At 44.9% G+C, this 24,133-nt stretch overlaps 1 protein-coding gene across 1 annotated transcript in view; it reads right to left on the reverse strand.

Annotated features, from left to right (window-relative positions):
* The window catches only part of DAPK1 (death associated protein kinase 1), a 568,454-nt gene that overhangs the window by 59,144 nt on the left and 485,177 nt on the right, over nucleotides 1-24,133 (reverse strand). The window contains exon 20 of the mRNA XM_085632914.1: nucleotides 19,649-19,871. Within this exon, the coding sequence (XP_085489040.1) occupies nucleotides 19,649-19,871 (223 nt within the window). The remainder of the gene's footprint in view (nucleotides 1-19,648; nucleotides 19,872-24,133) is intronic.

Below are 24,133 nucleotides of genomic sequence, written 5' to 3' on the forward strand. Positions count from 1 at the left end.
GCTAATTCCTAACTATAACGTGTGTGAAACCTATGGTTTTTTCAGTGAATTTGTACGGTTTTTTAAATGCTAACTTACTTTACGCCATTCGTGGCATGCGCGCCCAGTTAACGCAGTTCGTTCCGTGCGCGCACGGTGCGCTTCGCAAACCGTGCGCGCACAGTGAGCACGCGGTGCGCTTTGCGCACCGCGCGCCCACTTTACGCAGTTAGTGCCATGCACGCACGGTAGTCACGCGGTGCGCTGCGCGCACCGCGTGCCCACGTTATGCGGGATGGGTCATGTACGCACGATGCGCTTCGCGCACCGTGCGCACATGGGGGACATATTATGCGCATCGTTGTGAAATGTATTCGTTATTATTTTCATTTATTTGATATGGCATGCACAAATGGTGCCCTTCGGGCCCCATTTGCACATGGGGTGGAGAGAGTGTGGATAATTTTTTTTTTTTTTTTAATTTTTACCGTACGCGTACGGTAAGCGTAATCGGCGATTTTTCGAAAAAAATAAATAAATTTTTTTGGGCCTTGGGGGTTGTTTGGGGACCCGTATATCACTGCTGGGTGATTATTATCTCAATATACTGCCCCTTTACACATTTTTTGGCTTCATTTATGCTGCCCCACTCAGAGTGCGAGAGAGAAAATGGCGGACGCCGCTTCCTGGTTTCGGCCGATTCGAATGTTTACTAAGATCTAAGAGCCAATCAGAATCGCCCTCACGCACGTCACCGTACGCGTACGGTAAGCGCACCGTAAGCGCACCGTAAGCTGGCTCAGATATATATATTGATTTAAAGGCTATTTTCTCAGAATCTACTGAACAGATTTACACCAAACCTACAAAAGGCACTTCCTTGACCTGAGGACTACCTCTCTGCCAAATTTCAAGTAATTCTGTTCAGCCGTTCGGGCTGTAGCTGTGTCTAAAGGTCCTATGGAAAAATGCATGGGAAAAACGCGTTTTGGGACCCCCCTTTTATCTCAGCCCCCGCTTGACGAATCCCCCCGAGACTTTCAGGGTAGGAGCGGAGCGTAGCGCCCCACCTATTTTGAAAAATTCGCGAGGATTCGTCGACCGGCGCCAAAGTTATTCAAAATAGAATGTTGCGGATTTCCTATGGTAAGAGGGTCCTAACTATAACTACCTACTGGCGACCGCCAGTAGGTAATGTGTATGTATGTATGTATGTATGTATGTATATCTATATATATATATCTATATATATATATATATATATATATATCTATATATATATATATATATATATATATATATATATATATATATATATTCAGTTATATACAGCGAACACGCCCCACAGGCATTGGAGCACTTTTTAACTGAGCTCCAGATTACATTACTATTATAAGCATGGGAGATGAAGTGATTTGCCCAGAATCAAAGGGTGTTAAGTCAACACAGGGGCTTGAACCTGCTTCTCTGGATTCAAAGTTGGTAGCTCTGGCTGTTATGCCACATCCTATTTCTAAATTAGTGTGTGAAAGACGCACATGTGGTATGGTTGGGTGCCATCACGTAAAGTGAGCACATTCCCTTTTGAAATGGTTTTGTGAAGGAAAAAAACAGCAGCAATAAATAGATTGTTCTATTGGAGGGCGAGGGATCTATAAAAATATTACGGTGCTTTCCGTTTCTCCGAGACCATCTCCTTTGCCATTGCCACATCTCTCTTCACACTGCCTTGTAAGTATGCTTTACCAGCTGCCCAGAGATGATGTTGCAATCTTTTCTCTTCAGACCATCTATAATTATTGACACTCATTCTCCACGATTAACCACTGGCATTACCGGGCCAGTGTCAAGTTTTAGGACAATAGGTGAGTGGTCAAATATACTTCCTTCCATGACAGAGCAATGTGACAGGTGAGGTAGGCCATGGCAAAAAATAACTATTTCGCTTGTTCCACTGAGCACACAAAAGGAACGTATGTTCATGATCATGTGGACGTCTCTGCCTCTAGGGATCAATAAGGGAATGATCAGACATCAGGTCTTGCGGTATTCACCCGTTTCAACCTCTTGTATGGAGGGGTTTACAAAAACTGACCAGTCTAGGCTCTGTAGCTAGATTCTAGTCTCCTTCAATGGCAACTTTGGAAATCCTGAATTCGTTCAGCAACCTAGTCAACTACGTAAAGAAGTCAGAACTGCAACAACTGGGAGTAGAGACCAATCCCACCATGAATGTATTATCCTGTGACTTGAACTTGGCAAAGAACCTTCAAGTAGGATCCGGACACATTTTTACAAGTCGGATAGGGAGAGTTTTCTAAAATAATATAGCATCACCACTTTCCTATAGCAATTTCCAATAGGGAACCCAATATCTGAGGGGACGGGGTGGAAGTAGAAGACTCCACAACTCCGCCCATCCAATCCTGCTTACGTTTTTCAAATTATTTGCCAGTAAGATGTTTTTCAAGTATCAGGACAATATTTGGTGGCTAGGTATTAAAGCTCTTTTTTCTATTGATATAGTGAGTCCATTTATGTTTCGTAACAGGATGTTCAGAGGCCTTCTATTGGTCATAGAGGTGTGTTTGGTATATGAGAAAGGAGGAGAACGGGGGAAAAACTGGTTGCTAGAAGGATGGGGGAAGAGCGGAAAATTCAAGAGAGCTCACAACTGTTATTACAAAATGACTAATACAATGGCTAACTATAATAGAAGACCCATTCAAAAGCACAGCTACACCACATCTCACCCACCAAAAAGGAGAGAATTATTGCGGACAGACACCATCAAAATACATTATGCAAAGTGAACGCAGAATTTGGGGGTGGGGTCAATGGGAATATCGGGCTGAAAGCATGTCAAGATGCATGCCCATTCATTCTTCCTTTTCAGACCTCATATAAATGGATGCGTTCTCTCTCCTACTTTTTTCTTTGAAGCCAGTAACCTTTCTCTGGAAGTTCCAAATGTCTTGCCCTCAATCAGCGGTAGTCACCAATGGTTCTTCCACTGTTTCCATCTTTTGTCAGTAGTGTCCAGACAGGCATTTACAGTGGCACGGTCTTAGCGCAGCGACCTCATCTCCCTTGCGATTTCTAGTGGAGATTTCAATTGTACCTGTTGATAGCTTAATGCTCTCCAATCCAGGTATGAAAGACACTAACATAACCACCACCATTTCGACTGAGGGACTGGGGTATGTTTTGTGCCTGCCGCCCATCACCTCCTAAAACAGTAGATGTTGAGGCCTTATAGTTATATTTAGGCATATAAAGTTCAGGGGGTTCTCTCACTAATGATCAGTAGGAAGATAGCCAATAACAGCACACTATCAGAGCATTGTTGACAGTAGCAGAGCGTCATATGGTAAGGGTCTAGCAAAGTCTCCCGAGAGTATGTTGGAGGTGTATGGGCAAAATATGTTAAGTCTATTTGAGGTTTTAGTTAGTGCCCGCACGTCACTAACAAAAAGGTGCAGCAGAATAAGGCCCACGAGAGTTGTGTAAAGAACAGATCATCAGCAAATAAACAAGTCTAAGAAATGGCTTCAAAATAGCTTGTTTAGACTAATGGCCTTGATGGTAGCGGTACTAAGCCAGCAGCTTTGAGCGGTCAGAGCGTGCGGACATCATTTAATTTCCAGAATACACCGCATGTCCAATGAGCACACGGGTATTATATAGTGTGATATACAAGGGACAGTTTACGAAGGTATGAAGATGGCTAGGTTCATGGTATTTCTTCCCTATCAATGTGGGCAAATTTATCTGTGATGTTTCAGGCATCCCCAGTATTATGACAAAGGCATCCAAATTTTAAGGGCACCTTGGACCGCTTTGAATGAAAGGCACAGCCAATCCACCGCATTCACGGTCATCTCTGATGAGAGCCCTACTATTAGGGAGCAGGAGCACCATTGGGAAATAGCTCCCTGCGGAGTCGTCATGCCTTCCAATGGGCTGGGTGCCAGGCCTAGATCCTTGGTGTCAGGTCTCGGTTCCAGCGGGTCTGCCTCAACACCACATGGAGTCTCTCCCCATCTCCTTCCTGGGTGGCTCTGAGGCAGCGTTGGTCGAATGGGTTCCTTCACAGTGCTCCGCCGTATCATGCACCGTTTTTTGTCATCCACCAATTATCTCTGAGGCGGCCCCATCACTGTGCCTACCGTTTGAGCCTAGTGTGGGTTCATGTTGGTATCTGTCTGATATACAGGCTGAGACTCAAACTCCACCTCTCTGGGACAGTCCTTGGTTTCATGAAAGACACTTTGGAGCAGGTGAGGGAGTCGGAGTAAAGGCCTACAGAAAGCTCCCCACCCAGTCCAGCATGAGACTGTACCCAATGGATCTGGACTCTGGTTCATCCCGGGAACCAAGTTGTACCATTTTTTAATAAGATGCATCATAAAAACATCTGTATTTGGGCGCTCTCGTGCTTCTGAGACAACCAATTGTGAAACGTGTTATGCCGTTTATATTTAGCGGAGTCATCAGCTAAGACGGTCGTCTTGCCATTAAATACCCCTACAATGTGAGAGAAAAGAAGAAACATAACCAGGGATGTGGCCCAACACAACTGTGATGAGCGAGTACCCCCACTTGCCCCCAAATAATGATATAGAATATGGGTAAGAATTCCAATTGTATAAGCCTTCACCACATTGACCCGGACCACCAGGAGGAAGGCTTTAGGAGTGTGAATAGGGCTCCCGGCTTAATGGTATTTTTTTTTTTTTTTTTTTTACATTTCTGCCTGCATTTACCCAAATTTATTTATTAGCCATCTTATTGGTATTTATCCATATTTATTTTGCTAAACAAACTGAGCAATAAAATGATATATTTCCACATTTATTTAACTGATAAACACATGCTTGTACTTTGCTGTCTGTTGCGTTTAAGCGAATTAAGCAGCCAAATATAGCAAAACACTACACCTACAGGTAAATATCAGCATTATACGACAAATACATGTTAACATATACCTGTATTTGGGGAAATCTCAACCTGTTTTTTTAACTTTCAATGCTGTCTTATCTGCTCAGATGTAGGCCTGGAAATCATAAAAAAAAACAGCATGGAGACCCACTCACAAGAAGCAGAACTTTCCGTATTTTTCTGCTTTTAAAAATAGATGCAGACAGGTAACAGATTGTTTTCTGTCTGTATTTATCTGTAAAAATCTGTAGAAACGGAGAACTGGGAGCCTTAATTATGAAGTTCATCCTTAACCCCTTCCCCGCTCATGACGGAACCACTTCGTCATGAGCCACGGTTGCGCTGTGCTCATGACGGAGTGGTTCCGTCATGCTGTGGCCGTTGGCGGCCGCTCCGCCCACGCGGCGCTAATTCCCCGCCTGTGCGGGCGATTAGCGCAGTGGGCGGAGACGTGACGGAACCACTCCGTCATGAGCACAGCTCAACCGTGGCTCGTGACGGAGTGGTTCCGTCACGAGCACAGCGCCACCGCGCTGCCCCCAAACCCCCCCCAGCGCCGCGGCGGAATTCCTGCCGCGGCGAAGGGGTTAATTGTAACAAGTGTACTTGGAGGTATGTTTCTGATCTGTCCAACAAGCCTCAGATGGTCAGGCGCAGACAGAGGAGTCTGTCCACACTTGGACTTGTGACTGCCGATGGAACGCACCTGGAGGATGGTCCACCGCCTCAGAGACAGATGCTTTAACGGATGAATAAACAGAGATAGGTCTGAACCAGCACGCTAGCAACAGATCCCAGGGCTCTCCAAGGTGAGCTGCTGAAACCCCATAGGCAGGTTGACCTGAGGGTCCACCTCTATGCAGAAGTGCTAGAAAGGGTTATATTGTTGTGTAAACTACCTTTACAGGGCACACCCATCACAACTTCCCTACCCTCTAAGTTAGGAATACAGCCTCGCCCGTGCAGAGAAATGGAAAACAGACGGGTATTTTGCATCCCCGCCTGTGGGCTACAGACATATGGAAGAGAGGCATCTGGAGAGTACGAGCCGGTCTCATTTCAAACCCCGCCAAATCAGTAAACAATTTGGGGGCCAAGGCATGAATGGACAACGCTTAAAGCCATTTAGGGAGGACAGAGAAGCATTTCTGTGTTTGATGCATGCCCGTATAGCGACTGGAGTGATACCAGCATCGTCCAGGTCCTGGTCAGTATTCAGACCACCACTTTTAATTTTCTTGCACAGATGTGACTTTGAAGTGACGTGGCTCAACCATTGAGGTTAGCAGGACCAGTCCTGGGTGAAGTGGAGCAGGACCAATGCTAGGGCGGGAACCGAAAACACTGGTAGGAAAGTGTTGGTGCTGGAAATGCAGCGGCGTGGGTGGGTTGTCAAGTGAAGAAACCCTTATTAGTGTGAAGAAGATCCAAAGGGTTGAGCCTAATGGAGCTGAACTAGAAACTATAGCATTCAGCTTAGCGCTTTAGACACCCAACAAACAATTAGAGCTTAAGAGGATGTGGCTTAGGGGCTACAGCAGCCGACTTTGGAGGGGAGGAACCAGGTTCGATTCTTGGCAGAGGGCACAACATCCTCTGAATCTGGGCAAATCACTTAATCTACCCATGGCTAAAAATTAATGTGTCTGTAATGCAACTGTTCCTCTGATACCTTCGTGTCGAGTTCGCGCTATATAAAACTGCAACAAAAAAAAAGTTTAAAAAGACAGAATCTGATCAACTGCTTTTTTTTTTTTGGCTTTGTGTCATTAGCGGGATTGTCAAGAGGCTCAGAGTGATGTAAGCTGTCTTCAATGAGGGTCACCTTGTCACAGTGGAAGACTTGTCAGAGTAGACCCCTGCACAGGTGAAGCTGGCTCCCTAACCCGGCGGTCTCCCCACTGTTCTACAACCGCCTGCCCGGACCGGGACTGGGGTACTGCTGGAGTAGAGAATGTCGTGAGAAGGGAGGAAACTCGCTCTATACAGTCGGTCAATCCCTCAGAGATAGTCTTTCCAAGATAGGAAATAAGGTCCAGCCAATGGTTAATTTGTAAAAAAAAAAAAAAAAAAAAAAAAACGTGCTGGGGCTTTCGTCAGGAGGTAGCTTCCACCAGCAGCTCCTCTCCTGTTACCGCCCCCTAAAACAGAGCCAACTACCAACCATGAAACCCTTCAAGTGGGAAGCGGATGTGGGGTAATGACCAGAGCTGCCGGCTTCTGAGCTGGGGAACCAAGTACAAGTCTCGGCGTCTGCTCAACCTCCTGTGATTCTGGGCAATTCACTTAATCTCCCTGTGCTACCAAAAATTAATGTGTCCTTGACTGGTGCTCAAGCGCCGATGTTGATGATTAAGTGCCGGTGCTGAGCACCGGAAACCACCGGTTCAAATTAAGCACTGGGTCCATCTATGTTTATACATTACTCCCCATATAAATCACTGATGCTCAAGGTTTGTTGGGGAACATAAAACAGGGGGAACCCACCCAGTATTGGAAAATCCTATAATGCACAAAACCACACGACCTTTTCTCATGTGTTAAAAAATCCAGTCTTTTAATCTTCATGAGGTTAAATATATTTGATGAGGTATAACAAACTGTAGGTGACCCTGCCTAAAAATACGCATGCTCTGTTCCAATCTGAGTCAGTCCATTCGTTCCCCAAATCCAGTTCCACCAATGCCTCATCTTCAGGGGTGGTGTGTGGACTTCTTTTACACAGTATGAAAGGATGTCAATAGTGAAACTCCTATTTTTAATTCCAGCTTCACTTCCAGGATATGCAGTGTGGGCCGTCTGGGAAACCCTCCCAACTCAACTTATTTTTGGAATTGCCCATCTGCATTCCCATAAGCATTTGTGTGATCATCAGTCGTTCATTGTACGGGTCTCGCAGGGCCTGACCTCTAACATTCACCTAGCCACACATATCATTGCCTCTGACAGTGTGAAATAGGCGCCATCTTGTTCTGCGAAGGGAAAATGGAGTTTCTTCTTCCTGCTTCAAACTAACACATTTCCCTATATGCCTCCTTGCCTGAGCTCTGTGTGGAATAAATATCTCACCTGTGCTCTTCAGTCTCAGCAGCTTCCACTGAGAATTTGGGCATTTGAGCAGTCAAGCTACTTGTGAAATAGAGCAAGCAATGTCACTGTAGTGTCAAAAATCTGCTTTACTACAAAATAATGCAGCGCTTCTTTGTCATATGGGAGTTAAGTTACCCATTTCACAACTCTGTGCCCGCGCCCCTCCCATCAGATTGCCATCTTGTCTACCTCATGCAGATATCCGCACCAATACCCAGCTCCCAGCATTTGAATCATGCCCATAATCAGATAACAGAGCCATCAAAGCGGCCATTTAGTGAATGGCAGTGCATATGATAATCTACACAATGTTGTGATGTTCGACCAGTGTTTAATTCCATATATCAATATTTCAAGGAGGAATTTCCACCTTACTCGTCCCGCATCCAGTGATACAACAGTGCCTCTCGGTAGGCCATCTTCAGGCTCTCTTATTACATGAGAAAATGTTCTCGGATCCCACATCGTATTACAGCCTGATAAAGCCACACTAACATACTCCTGTATCCTCATTACTGCCATTCTGCCACAAGCGTTCCCCCAGGTCCGTGTCCTCTTGGCCTTGTACTTTCTCCTTGGAGACGGATACCTAAGGGTGAGTTCACCTCAGTGAGTTAACAGGATGTCGACGAGAGCAGACCAAGGAGGGCTCGAATTACGCGCATTTTACTACGAGTGTTGGTGACTCTTCTAGTACTCTCGCGTACTCTTCAATTCCGGGAGTAAGCAAGAAGCACTCACGCCCCTGGAACTCACAAGTTCGCAATGAGTCCTGCCAGGAGTGTGAATCGGGACCCGAGAAATAAAAATGATTTGGAGTAGATAGCCCTTTTAATAGAGAATCTTCCAAAAAGTGGTTTATCTGGGGATGTGTTGGCTCATTTTGTGTCTGTATTAATGGCGAGGCCACTTGATATGTTCATAAATTAAATTTGCACAGCATACTAAGTAGGATATTTTCTTAACGGTTACCAAAAATAAATTCAAAATAAGACCCGTATCGAACTGCTTTTTAGGTCTCGGCTAGCGAAGGCTGCGCTTGCGCAGTCTCGCTCGCGATATTTAATGACTTGGAGAAGAGGGGCTTGAACCCGCCCCTCTTCTCCCCTGTTCTCCATTAGCTGGCCTCTTCAATGCTGGCCAGCCATTGGAGAAGAGGTCCCGTCACTCCGATCATGCCCCGTCCTTTTCGGATCGGGGGGCGTGTTTTTTGCAGAAAGTCTCATTCTCTCCTCCAGCCAATGGCTGGAGGAGAGAACAGCAAAACACGCCCCCGAATCCGAAATGGACGCTGCGTTTCTCCGAGGCATTTCTGCTCTGCCTCGGAGAAAGGCGGTGGTGTGCTTGTTCCCTCTTGTTTCCCCTTTATGTTCGTGCGGCCCATAGGGTGTTTTCCGTTAAATAAGAGAAGCGGAGATCGGTTTGCATTTGGTGAGTACGGGGAAGAGCAGTGACTTAGTTACCAGTGCGTTGAATGAGAGAAGCAAAAGAGAGAGCACGTGTGCTAAACAGTAGCGCTCACATGCCCAGCTACGTTTCAAAATAAACAGGCGGTGAGAGGAGCTGAGACCAGCCTGCCAAACCCCATACTAGAAGCGCAAACGGTAGGACTGTTACCATCTGCAAAGGCTCCGTTTTATTTTTAGAGACTACTTCACAAACAAGTCTTCCATAGAAAGGAGGGGTGGCCTCCATCTATGCCCGTCTCCTTCTCTGTTGTTCTTTTGGTTCAGCCCTTTTCCCTACCGTGAATCGAAACGTATATAATATTAGCTATCAATGTATATGTGCCTGAAGTGCGGAAGTCGGCAGCTCTGTCGCTCTAGACCACATTTCTGCAAAACGAAGAGCAAAAACTGTTATTTTTCTGCGTTTTAAACAGAAACCTTCTTATATAACACAATTTGCCACAGTGGTAACAAATAAATAGTATACTCTATTATATTCCAAAATAGAGAATCTTAGAGTCCTGTGCAATTAATATGTTTGTAGTATTTCTTGCATATTATGATTTACACCTGAAATGTGTCCACTACAAGATGGCAGATACGATAGAGAAGTATGCTTCGCCGGCGGAAGTACTGCTTGTGGCTTTCTTTTCAGTTTGTAGTCACGTGACCAGTAGTGGCAGTGACGACTACCTTGTATGTCATGACTGTCATGGCAGCCCCCGTAAAGCTTATCCGTGCCTGCGCTCTTAGTATGAAGGTGAGTGTCAGACCCCTGGAACGATCAGCCTAAACTCTCGTTGCAGTTCGGTGTCCGTAGGAAAGTAAGGGGAAGCCTCCCCCAGCAGCTGAGGTGAGCCGCAAAAATGATAACAAGGAATGTTTCAAGAGGCCCTGTTTTGGTTTAGTCTTTTAAACCGTGTACGGATATTTGTGGACTTTAAGCGATGGGGGTGGGACAGGAGTGGGGAGTCTTAAGAAAAACGCGTGCATCTTCCCGCATCTGTGTTTCTTTTCTACTCCCCTCCCGCCATCCGGGGCTCTGTCCGTTTGTGCTGCGTGTGTGTTTTGTTTCCGTCGGGTTTCCGGCCCTTCTCGGCCGCCGTTCGCAGCATGTCCGATGCGGTTTTGTCGGTTGTGCGTCTGTGTGTGCATGTGAGGAGCGGTTTGAAAGTTTTTTCGCCCACCCATGGGGAGGGTGGTTGGGTTGGCGGTGGTTTCGCTGCCGTCGGCGGTTGGCTCTTTCCCCACCTCCCTTCTCCCCGTGACTCCCTCCCCCTCCCGGGGGCGCTTTATTTTTCCAGCTTCCTCTCCCGGCAGATCTGTGCTCGCCACCCTCTGTGTATTACCCTTTCAGTGGGCTCGGAGAGCCAACTGCTGTTTCCCGTACTCGCCTCTTTTAAAAAAAACAAAAGCAAACACATTTCTAACGTTTCCCATTTGGAATGTCAGCGATTTGCAGATAACACACCGTCTCCTGGCAGAAACCCTTCTGCCTGTACACGGTCCAAACTGTTCAGTTTTAGCGCTCCCAGTTCGTTTCCTGCTTCAACCACCGACTATAAAACATTCCCTTTGAAAATGCTGGTGCCCAGGGGTCTCGTCTCCTGGCTAGAGCTATCTGGGGGTGTGAGTTGTTTGAATGTGCAAGTAAGCAAGCCTGAAAGACCTCTGAAAACTCCCTGCCTTCTAACCAGCTACAAGGACACTGTCCCCCGCTCTCTCACACACACTCACAGTTCTCGTGATTAATTTTAAAACAGAAAATTATTATTTGCTTACATGGTAGCCTAGCCTCTGAAGTCTTTTCTGTTATGAGATGTGTTTTTTTTTTAAGTGAAGCCTCGCCTCCTCCTCGGGTTTCTCCTGCCGGTTGCTTTCTGGGTTGTTTTTTTTTTTACTTGTTCCACCTTTTGTGCTGCTGCTTTAGAAAGAAGAGAAGCAGCTGCGGCCCGCTCTGGTTCTTGAAACCTATCCCATTGTGGATATTGCAATATCCTCCATTTTTTCTGCCCTCTAAACAATAAGGCTCTCGCCATCTTGGGATGGATTTATTCCCATGGCTTTTTAAGGTCGCCCCTGCCCCCTCCCTCATCGTCAGCTCGTCCAACAGAAAGTTTAACACATATTACACTATGGCTATGACGTCACGCAAACTTTAGGCAAAAAACTGTTTCTGAACAGCCGCTGTATGCCTCTTCTAATTAAAAGTCTAATGTTATTTTGGAGCGGTTTGTTTTTTTACCTGACCTCTGTTACAGTGTATATACTGTTTACATGCCCAGTGGTACGAACAGATGGGCATCTATTTAGACGGCAGATGTCTCAAAGGCCGTCCGTCCAGTAGCATTTGAGAGCAGGTCACTTTCCTTGACGACACTCGTTTTATTGGAAAAACAGTTGATAATTCAGATACATTTTATACCTATGTAAATATCTGCCGGTGTTATATACTAAATCGATGACATGCAGCTTACAAGAAAAAGCTCAATTTTTTTGGGTGCTTGCAGATTGTATGTCTTCTAGCAGTTGACCCATCTAAAGCAACGTTTCGGCCTACACTGTAGAAAGTTCTAACACGTACATGTGGATTCAGAGAACAGGCACCGCATAGAGCCGGGATTGCCAACCGCCCTTAACGAGATGGCGTCGACCGCATGAAAAAGGGCCGCAAACTGACCCTAGCTGTGCCCTGGATGAGCGACACCCCGGGGAGCACACAAGACCCAGACAGCGTCCACTTTGCCTGCAACGGAGGGGCTCTAGTCAAGGTACGGCGCAATAGAGGATGGGGCCCGTACATAAAGCAGTGCTCCAGGGAACTGAGGGCCCAGTGGTAATGAGGTGAACTGCCCCGAGCCCGAGCTCTCTGGCAACCTTCAGTGCACTCAGCGGCCGCAGCAGAGAGATAAGTGAGCAGGGATCAGCCAGCGGCAGGGTGGTCTACAGCATGTGGGTCAGGGAGACATCGCAACAGCACGAGACAGAGCTCTCTGGCAGACTTCGGTGCACTCAGCGGAAGGCTGCAGACGGGCACCAATGCATTCCCCTTGAGTTTTTGGCTCGCGGTGTCTGGGTACACCCCGTCGCTGGTTTTATGATGCCCATCCCTGCCACACTTGCGTGCCCCTCTCCGGCCTATTCCATGACTCGTATTTAATGCCCATGCCTACAGGTAGCGCCACTGAAACTCCTCTGTGGACTTCAGGGCGCACACTGTGGATGGCTTAAGACTGCTCCTCCAAGGGCTGCGTCCTCTTAGTATTCTCATATTCACTGTGGTTTAAATTGCGCGGTGCCCATCTATGCACAACTGTGCACCTGCATGAATGCACAAGCAGGGCTCTTCTCACACTGTTGCAATGACAGGCATATGAGCGCGGCCACAGGAATTATGCGGTATTGGTGGCTAAATTGTGCCACAAGAAAAGGACAATTATGTGGTATAAGTTGGCGCTTTTTTATAGTATGATTTACTTTGTAATTTTTACACATGATAATACTACCTGGACAAGGATTTCACCCCATTAATGCCAGTTTAACAACAATATACAAAAATAAGCGACACAGATGATCAGTTAAACTTTTTGGGAAGGGCCTTCCTCTGCGTGCAAAACGGTCACCACGTTTGTTGTAACGTTTGATGTTTAAGCTACATTTGTTTCGAAAGTCTGTAGTTTATGCAGCAGATGATGGAATATGTGGCAAATAATTATGTAAACAAGAAACCACGATGCAGAATAGCATAATTGCAGTGGTCAGGAGTATACTTTAAACTTTCCTGAGACACAAGTAAATACATGTCCATGGGTTATGTCAGTGGGCGTGGTTTTGGGAGTGAAAGTTCTATATTTTTTGTTCAGTGCTTGCTTCTGTAGTTTTGGTGCTTCGTGGCGCTGTAATGATGGGTATTGCTCTGCCTTCATAAAAGTCCAAGTATCCAACTTGATCCCTGATCACATTACAACCTAGGCATTGCACGTCACTCAAAGATATCCCAGACGCACTCTAACTTCACTGGGCCTGTGGCCAGCCTCTGGCTCAGAGTGGGCTAATGTTCAACTCGGCCTCAAACAATGTAGAGCTGACGTCACACCGGGCGCTGAGAATGGACGCCCCGAATCTAGATTTGAACCTATGTACCTAGATGTGGAAGGCTGAACTCCTTACGGACGACCAACTACCTGTAACCCACACAGCTTACAACTCAGACCTCGGCATGAGGGGAGCAAGCTGACCCTTTACATTGCAACGGTCTCGGCATTCTTAAAGTTAGAGCTATTGGAATTGCTCCTGACATTATTTTTGTTTATGTTTGTAAAACATGTAAAGAAACGGCATTGTTATTTACAATGTCAATAGCTTAATCTGTGTGTGGGTGCAAATGCAATAGGTCTCGCATTTGAGAGCGATTAAGCTATTGACATTGTAAATAACAATGCCGTTTCTTTAAATGTTTTAAAAACAAAAACAAACAAAAATAATGTCATGAGCAATGCCAATAGCTCTAACTTTACCAATGCCGAGACCATTGCATTGTAAATGCTTGTTACAAGGTGCCACAGCAACTAAAATTGTCAAATTGCTAAACTTATGCGACAGCTCCCCCTAGTGGATATAACGTGCTACTGTCTTAGTGCTCATTTGGAATTTTCTATTCCATTTCCCAGATAATTTAACCTTTTCAAAATAAACCCGACTTCAATGTTAATTTCTCTTAGTTTGACGAGCCCTGTACTGTAGGGTAGAAGAGGACAGATTCGAGCACATCCTCCCCCATTGCTCGTGTCCTTCTGCAATGTGCACAGGCAGTAGTAGGTGAACGCCGAACCACCCTGATCGAGTCTGCATTCCCGCCAAGGGACGCCTGCTCCTCCTCTGTGCAAAGGATGCATGGAAGACTGTAGGAGGTGTAGGGAGACCTTCGCTGCCGTGTATATTAAGTAAATGCAGTTTTAGCTCCTTGTGTGAGCTGCAGTGAGGAAGCACAACAATGGTTCTCTGCACAGGAATTCAACAACTCAGGGGCAAAGCACAGTATCGGTGGCTGTGACTTCAGAGATCAGATTGGTTTGTTACTGTTGAGAATGTGCATTTAAGGTATGAGCTCCACTCCCAAGTGGGGGATGAGAAAGGTACTCTTGGGGGTCAATGGTGTCTCTATAAATTGTCCGAGGTAGTGTGATGCTCTTCTAAATTGGGACCTTCTCAGATGCTAAAGAGGTCCTGCCACAGGATGCGGAACTGGGGGGCAGTGAGGAATCTGCAGCAAGATACAGAGTGCCCACCAAAAAGAGGGCTACCAAAGGTAAGAAACTTGCTCTTCTGATGGATACTTCTAACCGCAGATTCCTCACCTTTAGAATAAATACCAAAGTTGGAGACTCTGGGGAGTGGACTCAAACCAAAACGTCTTGCAGACCCAAGCAGGCGAGGGTAACTTCCCCCCGGACTTGGCTGTAAAGGAAGAGCACTTTGTAAACGTCTGCACTGATGCACACGTCGCAGCCTGGTAGATATCTAGAACAGATGCCCCTTACGCCAATGCTTCAGTAGTGGCCCTTTCCATTTTGGAACGAGCCAGATGGCCTTCAAGCGGCTTCTTTACGGCTACTACATAGAAGATTTTGATGCAGGGAAATATACACCTTGACAGACCCCTCTTCAGCACTGCCTCACCTTTTCTTGTGCCAGAGAATCCCATAAGATGCTGAAACCACGTGATGGTCCTTTGTGTGATCAATGTAAAAGCTTAGTGCTCTCTTAGGGGTAAGACAACGGAGTCCGTCTTCCCCAGTCACAACCTTTGTCAAAAAAGCCACTGGCATCATCAACACCGATTTGTCAGGGAAACAGGTGGTGTAAGGCCGTTGCAGCGAATGTGCCTGTTGTTGACTCGCATGGTGTGTTGGTGTGATTGCAACGAGGAGGCGGCTTTCAGCATTAAAAAGATGACTTCTCCGATTGCAACACCCTGCGCTATGGCATCCTCGCAGAACAGAAGGTGGACGTCTTGCATCAGGAGTGTGGAATGTTCTCCCAAACGTCACTCAGGTTTGGGAGGAAGGCGGGTTGGGGGGATGTGAACGGCAGGGCACGGACTGCCCTTTTGCACGTTCTTTAAGGCCCATCTGCCTCACATCATGTGGCTCCAGCCCAGAATGAAATGCGGTATCCTGCCACCTACCAGCCAGGAATGAGCCTGAAAAGGCAACCTAAAGCAGCAGGGGCGGAAGAACTGAAGGTCTGCTGTCGCAGCTGGTTGGAGTGGCTTCCGCTGGTGCTGCAGTGTAAGTTGACAGGGTTGGCTTTGCCTGTAAGTTAGCACTTTGGAAAAGCCTTTGAATTTTCTGTATTGTTTACCTGGCATCAATAGCCCTGAGTTCATGATGCATCAAGACTGTTCTTGAATCATTCTAGCGCTAAATCAACATTTTCTCCGATTAGACTGGAGCCATCGAAGTGCATTCCAATTAGGATGCTTGCAAGTCTTCAGAAAGCCCAGTTGCTCACTCACGTCCTGACGTGGCTTTAGAGTACAACACTGGTGCAAATAACTCTGCTGATGCAGTCTGCAGTGTTCAGTCCAGTTCGGAGCAATTTATTAGCCGTGTCTTGGCATCATGTATCCTCTGGTCTAAAGAGGCTCTAAGGTCCTCCGGGACAGCTGGCAAGATCTTGCTGGCATGTCCCACAGCGCATGGCTGTACCGCCCCAGAAGACAAACTGCATTCATGGATCTGAAGACCAAACTTGCCAAAGATTATAAGTCTCTTTCAAAGTGTATCAATTATTTTTGATTCAATGTCAAGAGAACTGGTCAGAAAGATATTTTGTATGAATTTTGTTCGATTCCCTGTCCACTTCCTCATCACCAGCGTCCTGAGGGATCCTTGTACTTGGTCCGAATCAGAGCTAAAAGGAGTGTGAATCCTTTGCAGGTACCAATGTTGTTACAGAAGAATGGGATTTAAATCTGTCTGAATGGCTACCCATTGCACTTTTGTAATTTCGTAGTGTGACATAGGCCAAAGATTGACCGGACGTTGGTTCAAGATCACAAATCTGCGTCGGGACTGGTTCACTGACTGTCGCCAGTGGACTTGGTGCGGACGCTGGCACAGAAGGAACTGGTGCAGACCTTGGTGTCGGATTGGAAGTCGTTGCCTGATCTGACATGGGCCCGGTGGCAGACTCTTGAGGCCAGATGGTGTCAGAGGCAGACCGACCAGCGAAATTCAGATTGGAAACTCCTGCAGCTCGGCAGGGCACAAAAGCATGTCAGAGAGGACCTCAATCCCACATGAGCGCGTCAGAGGGGACGTCAGTAGCACCAAACGTCTGCAGCGTGGGCTTGTTGATGATCGCTATTTGCTTCTGAGAACTGCCTGGGAAATTTGGGGTACCCCTGGACCAAATGCAGAATCAGTTCAGAGTTAGGGGGCGTCGAAGGAGTGCAATCTTTATCTTGACACCCACATACCTTCTCGTTAGGCTTCAAGTGACAGGATGTAATTTGAGTCCCATTTGCTTTTCTTATTCTTGTGTCAGGACTTCAACCTGGACTTACTCAAAGACGGACTGGGAAGTGGACTTTTCGCGGGAGCAGCCTCTAGATCAGACTGTGATTGGGCTGATGAAGTGGAGCAGGAGGGACTGAGACGTGTTTTGACCGCAACCTGTTATGTGCGCAGACACAGAGTTTCGCTTCTAAGTTCTGAAAAGACTTTGGGCGTATAAGAGCACATTTGTCACATAAAAGGGTTGTAATTGGAGCCGAAGCACCACAAGCATACCTTATACGAGTCCATGACTGACATCTGCTTCCTGCAGTCTCAGCACGGCTTGAGTCCTCTCTTTTTCGTAGAAGACATGGCTCCCTAGCACACTGTGAAACACTTTTTAAAGTCGTTGGAAGACCCATGAATTTGGGAGCAGAGCTCTGGATCTGCGTTGAAAGGTACACCTAAATATTGTTTGGCCTTCATCACTTCCAGGGTGGTACGGAGTCAAACTGGAGCCACCCGTCTGGTCTGCCATCGATGAGGAGGATTTCGGCTGATTCAGGTCGGTGTTGCAACTGTGCAACCTTTGTCATAATTCATCAAGTTCCCTGACCTGGGACTTTGGACTTGTTCTTTTTGTGAGTTATTATGCTCCCAAACACCCTTATCCTAATAGATTAGGGTGCCAATCAAAACCTTTAATTCTATATATTAAGGACGCAAGCAACTGGTTACTGTACTCTTGGGTCACCATGTTGGTTTATTTACCAATGGTGACAGTGTAAAAGACTCATCTCGCCCTGAAGAAGTCCTTTTAACAAGGATGAAATGCGTTGGCTGTGTCTTGATCATCCAGATCACGTTGTTAAAAAAATATATGGAATAAAGAAGAAACGTTTGGAAGAATACGCTTTGGACGTGGATTTTATAAAATATCTTGTTCCAATCTTTATTGTGGTGCACCTGTGCTGTTGCTCTCAAGTTTTCATATTCCTGTATTGGAATTACACCGTGACAGTGGGTGTTTATCGGTGTGCACACGCTTTTGTGGGTAGTTCCAGATTACGTTTATACAAATAAGGGATAGCAAGTTAGGTGCTGAGCTATATACGGATCCACTGTCTAGCCTTCTTTGACTTCTGGAGCCACACAGTGCCACCTACTGATGAGTTGGAGCAATGCTGAAGAACTCTCAGGATCCAGTCTGCAGCCTGGGGATATTCCAAAGGTGAGGAGTCTGCGGTTAGAAGTATCTATCAGAAAGGCCTTGCTGTGCTGTTCTACAGGTTTCTATCCAGGATATACCCTCCTGAACAGAATAGTGCATTTTTTTAACCAAATCTTAATTGTTCTTCGAAACTGCCCTACCTATAGCCAGTGTTTCTATTAGGAGACGGTATTTCACTTAATACATTCGATTTGATACTCAAGGTTGTACCACGGTTCCAATAATCCATTAACTCTGCAACATAATCTGTGTGGATACAGGACTTTCAAAGGGGAAATCTGTTACTTCATAGCAATAAAATTGAAAACAAATGTAATTAAGTAATTGATCAATGCTTAGGAAATCTTGAATCCTGGGGAAGCCATGGCATCACATTTTTAAACAAATTTAGGTTTCTTATTTCACAGACCGCTCTACCTCCTCTTAAATTGACACCCTGCAGCAGTTGTGAGGCTCTTACATTTTGTTTGAAGTTCTTGTCAGTTTAGCGAACATTTTATAATTTAAAACATAAGCATTTTAGTTTGCAAACATTACTGCAGCAGGTTTTAACAAAACTATCCACGATACCCCGATGTTTTAAAATCTCAACCCAATTGGTTTATTTATGGTCACATGCTTGAGAACAGATAATACGGATCAGCTTTACCATTCAATATCTGTCCCGTCCTATGTTCTCACAAACTGCTGGAGACACACCTAGACTTTTGAAAGACTATAGAGGAAACTACATTTTTTACAATATTTAAGCAATTTTCAGGAGATGAGCAGTGCCCCCACGCCCCAAAACGTGTAAAAAAATTAAAAAAAAGCGTCCCAAGAAAGCCAGAAAAGCGCATCGGGAAGCCACCACTTTAGCAGCTAGAGCAAGGGGTGGTTGACACTTGGCGTTGTGTAATCTACCAAACACTTAAAACTTTGCTGGTCACTCCTCTAACTTTAATTGGCGACACTGATCTCCAAACAGAAGGTCGCTCCAAGACAATAACATAATAGAGCTAGTGGAATCAGTGTGACAGAGGGCAGAGTTATTTGGACACATGACCTCTTGATTGGGCATCACCTGTGCATCCAGTATGCCTAAGTCTGAAAGTCTGTGTACCTCAGAGAGGGGGCATCTCCCTTCTGTGTTGTTTTTGTTCCAAGTTTGCTTGTGAGTTTTCAGACGATGGACTAACAAAACAACTATTAAAATGCAACAGTTTAAATACCGAATTTGTAAATGTAAAACCTCTGCTCTATCAGTACCAAGTAGGAAAAGGAATCAATAGCCCCCAATAAAAAGGCTTAACATTATAAACCAGTTATAAGATGGAAACTGAAGCAATAGGGATTTTTCTCCATGAAAAAGATGATTTACATGATCTCAATCCGACAAATCATCCTCAGACTTCGTTTCCTTTATGCTAAGCACATTTCTGTTTCTTAATCAGACCATGCAATTTTTTTGCACATACCGGATGGCTTGGAGGACGCGGGTGATGGGGGGTATCGGGCAGAGCTGGTAGAGGAAATCCTGGGCCGCCGTCTCCTGAAAAAGCTTCGGATGAGTCCACATTTGAGGGATTCCACCAGCGTTGTTTTCCCTGCTCCAGTGTTTCCAAAGAGTTTAAGCTTTATTCTGGGCTGTGGATTCTGAGACGGCCTGAGCTGCTGGATAAAAAGTGCTCTGTGCGTATCCTAAAATTCAGAAAAAAACAAAAATAAGACAAAGTGTCTCAGTCTTAATGTTCTCAGGCTAGCTTGAAAAAGGTTAGGGTTTTCCAATCACAGTCGTTAGATCGTTAGCGAGGTTTGATTTTCATAGGCTACGATTGTGCACCCAGACTAAGCAAGGCTATTTTACAAACAAAATCAGTCCACAGTAGCTTTCAATAAACCACTTAAAAAGCTAAACAAAGTGACTGATATCTAGAACAGCGACTCTTAACCTGTGGTCCAGGGCCCCTTCAGGGAGGGGGAGGCGCAACAACTACTCAAGGGGTCCATAACTACTTAAAAAATGAAACAATAACAGATTAACAAAGTGTCTATAAAAAAATGAGCAAAATGTACAATTTTACATTTTAAGAATTTCCATAAATGTGAAGGAATTTGGAACTGGAGGCTAAAAATTAAGTTGGGTTCCTCAGATTGATTTGTGGGAACAGTACAAATGCACCAAACAAACTTTTTTTTTTTTAGTTGGAAGACCATTTTTTAGTTAATTAATACCATAAAGGGGTACAATACCACCAGCCATTTAATACAAAATACATCGGCACAAAATGCAAGACAATTTAAAATTAGGACATCCTTAGAAAATGAATTAACGAACCCCTGACAATACTATAATCAGAATTAGCCTAAACTATCAGTTGAAAACCTCTCAAAACTTGGAACAGTGCTTCAATAAGTAACATACCATTACGAACTAACGCGGTAACCCAAGGTGAGCCACAGGAACTGGGTATAGTACGATACATGCAACAGTGTGGTCCTAATCGCAATTATTTTAACAGACAAATATGATATTAATTCATGTAGCTTATGATCAACCCAATTGATCCGTGCGAGAGAGAGAGACAAGAAAACATACTTGAGTTTTGCAAAAATCTATTCTATTTATATTTTAAAGAAATCCAGTCATATATATATATATATAGACCTTTAGAACAGTTTTCACCGCTGCTCCAAAGAGTGCATAAAGAAGTGTTCATAGAAGTGTGCAAAGAGGAGAAAAAGATCATCAAAATAATCAATTATATTTCTACAGTAAAACAATGGCTTTTTCTTTAGGTTTAATTTGAGTCCATAAATCAAGATAGGTGGTCAATGTTGTTTGTAATAGCTATATAACAGGAACTCTTTTTGCATTTGAAAGCACTCAAATCTACAGTGTGGGAGATAACACTCACTTGCTTCTTTAGCAGCTTCCTACACTGTGCCACTGAGGTGGGTAAGCTTCAGAGGGTTTCTGCCTCCAAAGTGATCCTCGCAGAGTTAAAGTGATTTTTCCAGGGAGCAGAGGTGGCTGAGTCTAAGGAAATAGCAGACCAAATTACCCATTGAAAGGAGAAGCCCTAGCGGATCTTGGACTATGGCAAATTACTAAAAGCTGTACCATGAGTGTCAATGATGGCTGTATCTGGTTGAATTCTAGCCCAAGGTGAAAAGGACTAGTAGCGTTAGGAAGCTGAAAAATATACTTAAAAAGTTCGGAAAGTGACTTATTGAGACATGTACTTGCCACGCCAGGAAAAAGCCAGGAAACCATATACCAAGGAAGGCAGGTGTTTTGCACAAATAACTAAGTAGACGAGTTAAGGAAGGGGCCTTTAAATTGCTATAGAGTCATTTGATGGCAAACAAAATTGAGGCTGCTTAGGAGAGCCTTTATCATCCAGCCAAACTTCTAAATAGCAATACTTCCTTTGTCATCCCAATTAGGCACTGAGTCAGCTTACAGAGCTTATTACTGAACACTACAACCAAACACTTGTCAATATTCACTTTTAAATGATTAGTTACATTTTAAGTGTTCAGAGCTTGTTGAAGACCTGTAGCCGTGTGGCCTAAAATCCCTATATCATCTGCATACTGCAAAGACTGTAATAGTAAGGAAGTTAATTAAGGGGGACAAGTCACTTGAACCTTAATGGCAGCAGGCAAATCTGCGGTATATACGTTAAAAAGCAGTGGAGCCAGCATACAGTGTTCCAGCCCTCTATTCATTTCTATCTTTTTTGCGATGTACCCATTACGAGTCCATTTCTCTTGTACCCAGGTATTCCGTCCAGTATAGAGACTGAATGGCTCTCAAGAATAGAGGTGGGATCCCATTTTTTTAAGTTTGGACACGGTCCTCTCCGTCAAAGGCGATTTTTTATTCTATGAAGCAAGCAAACAGGCTAGTCCTTTTTACGTCTCGTGGATAATTAAAGAGAGATTGAGGAAAATATCTAAAGTGTTGCTGGCTCCCCTAAAACCAAATTGTGTGGGAGGTATTAAATTAATAGAGCCAGCCCAAGTTTCTAATTAATTTAAAAGTCTATTGACATACTTTTTGGCCTCTACATCAAGCAGGCTTATTATCCTATATTTCATAGGTATGGCAGGATCAGCTTTCTTAAAAATTGTCAGGAGAATGGACCATGATGTGGGAACGCACTGTGTTTCGAATGAATAAGAAGCTAAATTTGTTAAAAATGGCTGCCAATAGGTCACAATAGATATAAAAAGATTGTTCAGGAGGTCATTGGGTCTCAGGGCGTCTTAGAGCCCTTGATTATCAACCGCATTCTGTTTGCCTCCACCGGGTAAGGAGCGTAAACAGGCGTCAATGGGCAGGCCATCCCTGTGAGTGGTTAAAGAATGATGACTCTATGTGAGGAGTGCAAACCGGCTCAGAAGTATTGTTGCCCAGGTTTGCTGGATGCTGCGAGCATATTTGAATAGCCAAAAACCGTTTAATGAACCTAATTTGATGAATTCAACAATCAATACCCACTGCGTTTCCATATGGGTCCTCTTTACCTCCTATATCTTCTTGTTTTCGTAGGAATTTGACCTTTCTGATGTTTATTAAATTAAAAGGTAAAGCTCTAACTTGTTCAACCACCCTATTTAAATGTTTCTTTAATTCCCTTATTGAACCAAGTATTCAGAGGTTTCACTGCTTGGGAGAAATAAGACCTGCTGAAGTTGTGTGGATAAGAGTGTAATAAGGAATTTACCAAACGAGACCAGATTACAGACAAATTATGCTGCTAACCACTAGATTAGCATAAGGTCTGTGTAAAATATTGAATACAATCTTGACCGAGCCATTTGTTTATCTGCTTGCCTATGGTATAGGACCATCTGATTCTCCTTAGAAACTGTGAGCCGGTTGGAGCTCCAATTGATTGAAAGATTGGATGCCTAATTGCAGACTAAAATGTACTGTACAAGCACGTTGGGCAGAATAGCCACTTCCCAGTGGGTGGGGGGTAAGGGGGCGTCGAGGATTTAATTCAAAACGAAGAAAACCAGCTGAGAAACTCAACAGAACCAAAGATATAATCTAAGATTGCATTTCGAGGTCTTGAAAAATGAGTACGATATCTCCGTCCAGTCTGCCATTTAAAGAGCGTAGATTGTAAGTGAGTAGCATTCTACTGAGCTAGCAGGACACTGAGTCAATATGTTGCACCGGAGGGGGCACCCAGGGAACACTCCAAAGCTGATCAGTCTGACTAACTGATTGATCCTCTAATAAATCATATGAAGTATTTAAATTAAAGTCACCCGTAAGTATAGTGCAAGCAATAGGATACCCAAAAGCATATTTGAGCTCTTGCACAGTTTTGTCATCTGTTTCCTTGTCAAAGGTTTAAGAACCTGCATTTTAGCTGCAGTGGAAGGTAACTCCTTGTCATCTACAAGTCGGTCCTGCAAGGGGGGGGGGGGGGGGGGAGGAGGAGTAGCTATAGCCCTTAGGCCATACTCACCCCCTGTATCAGATCGATGTGATACTGGAGCAACCGGACCAAGAGGCGGCTGCTCTAGGTCCCCCATTGGGATTCTATAGTGTGAATCTAATAGTGAGTGACAGCTAAGACTTCTCATGTTTTACACTTCTATAAGAATAGGCAATTCGACCAGCTTGTCAATATTGGTACAACAATTGCATGAAGGCTGTATGGATTTTGAATCAGCTAATGTGGCTGCAATGAGGTAGCTCAGACTGGCCCTTCTGGTATCAATAGAGGCAATGAAGGTGGACATGGTTTGCAACAGCTCAACCTGTATCTCCAATTTGTCGGACTGCCAGTTTAGTGCTGCGTTGATGGCCTCCAAATAGTGGCATAAGGCCACTAATGTACTGTCTGAAATCTTCTGCAGGGGCTAAGTCAGAGGTACCGCTCTGCATAGTGGGTTTAATGCAGAGTGTCACCAACCACGAGTAAGTGGTCTGAGCC

Source organism: Triturus cristatus, chromosome 2_1 (genome assembly GCF_964204655.1).
Source record: "Triturus cristatus chromosome 2_1, aTriCri1.1, whole genome shotgun sequence".
Classification (NCBI taxonomy): Eukaryota; Metazoa; Chordata; class Amphibia; order Caudata; family Salamandridae; genus Triturus; species Triturus cristatus.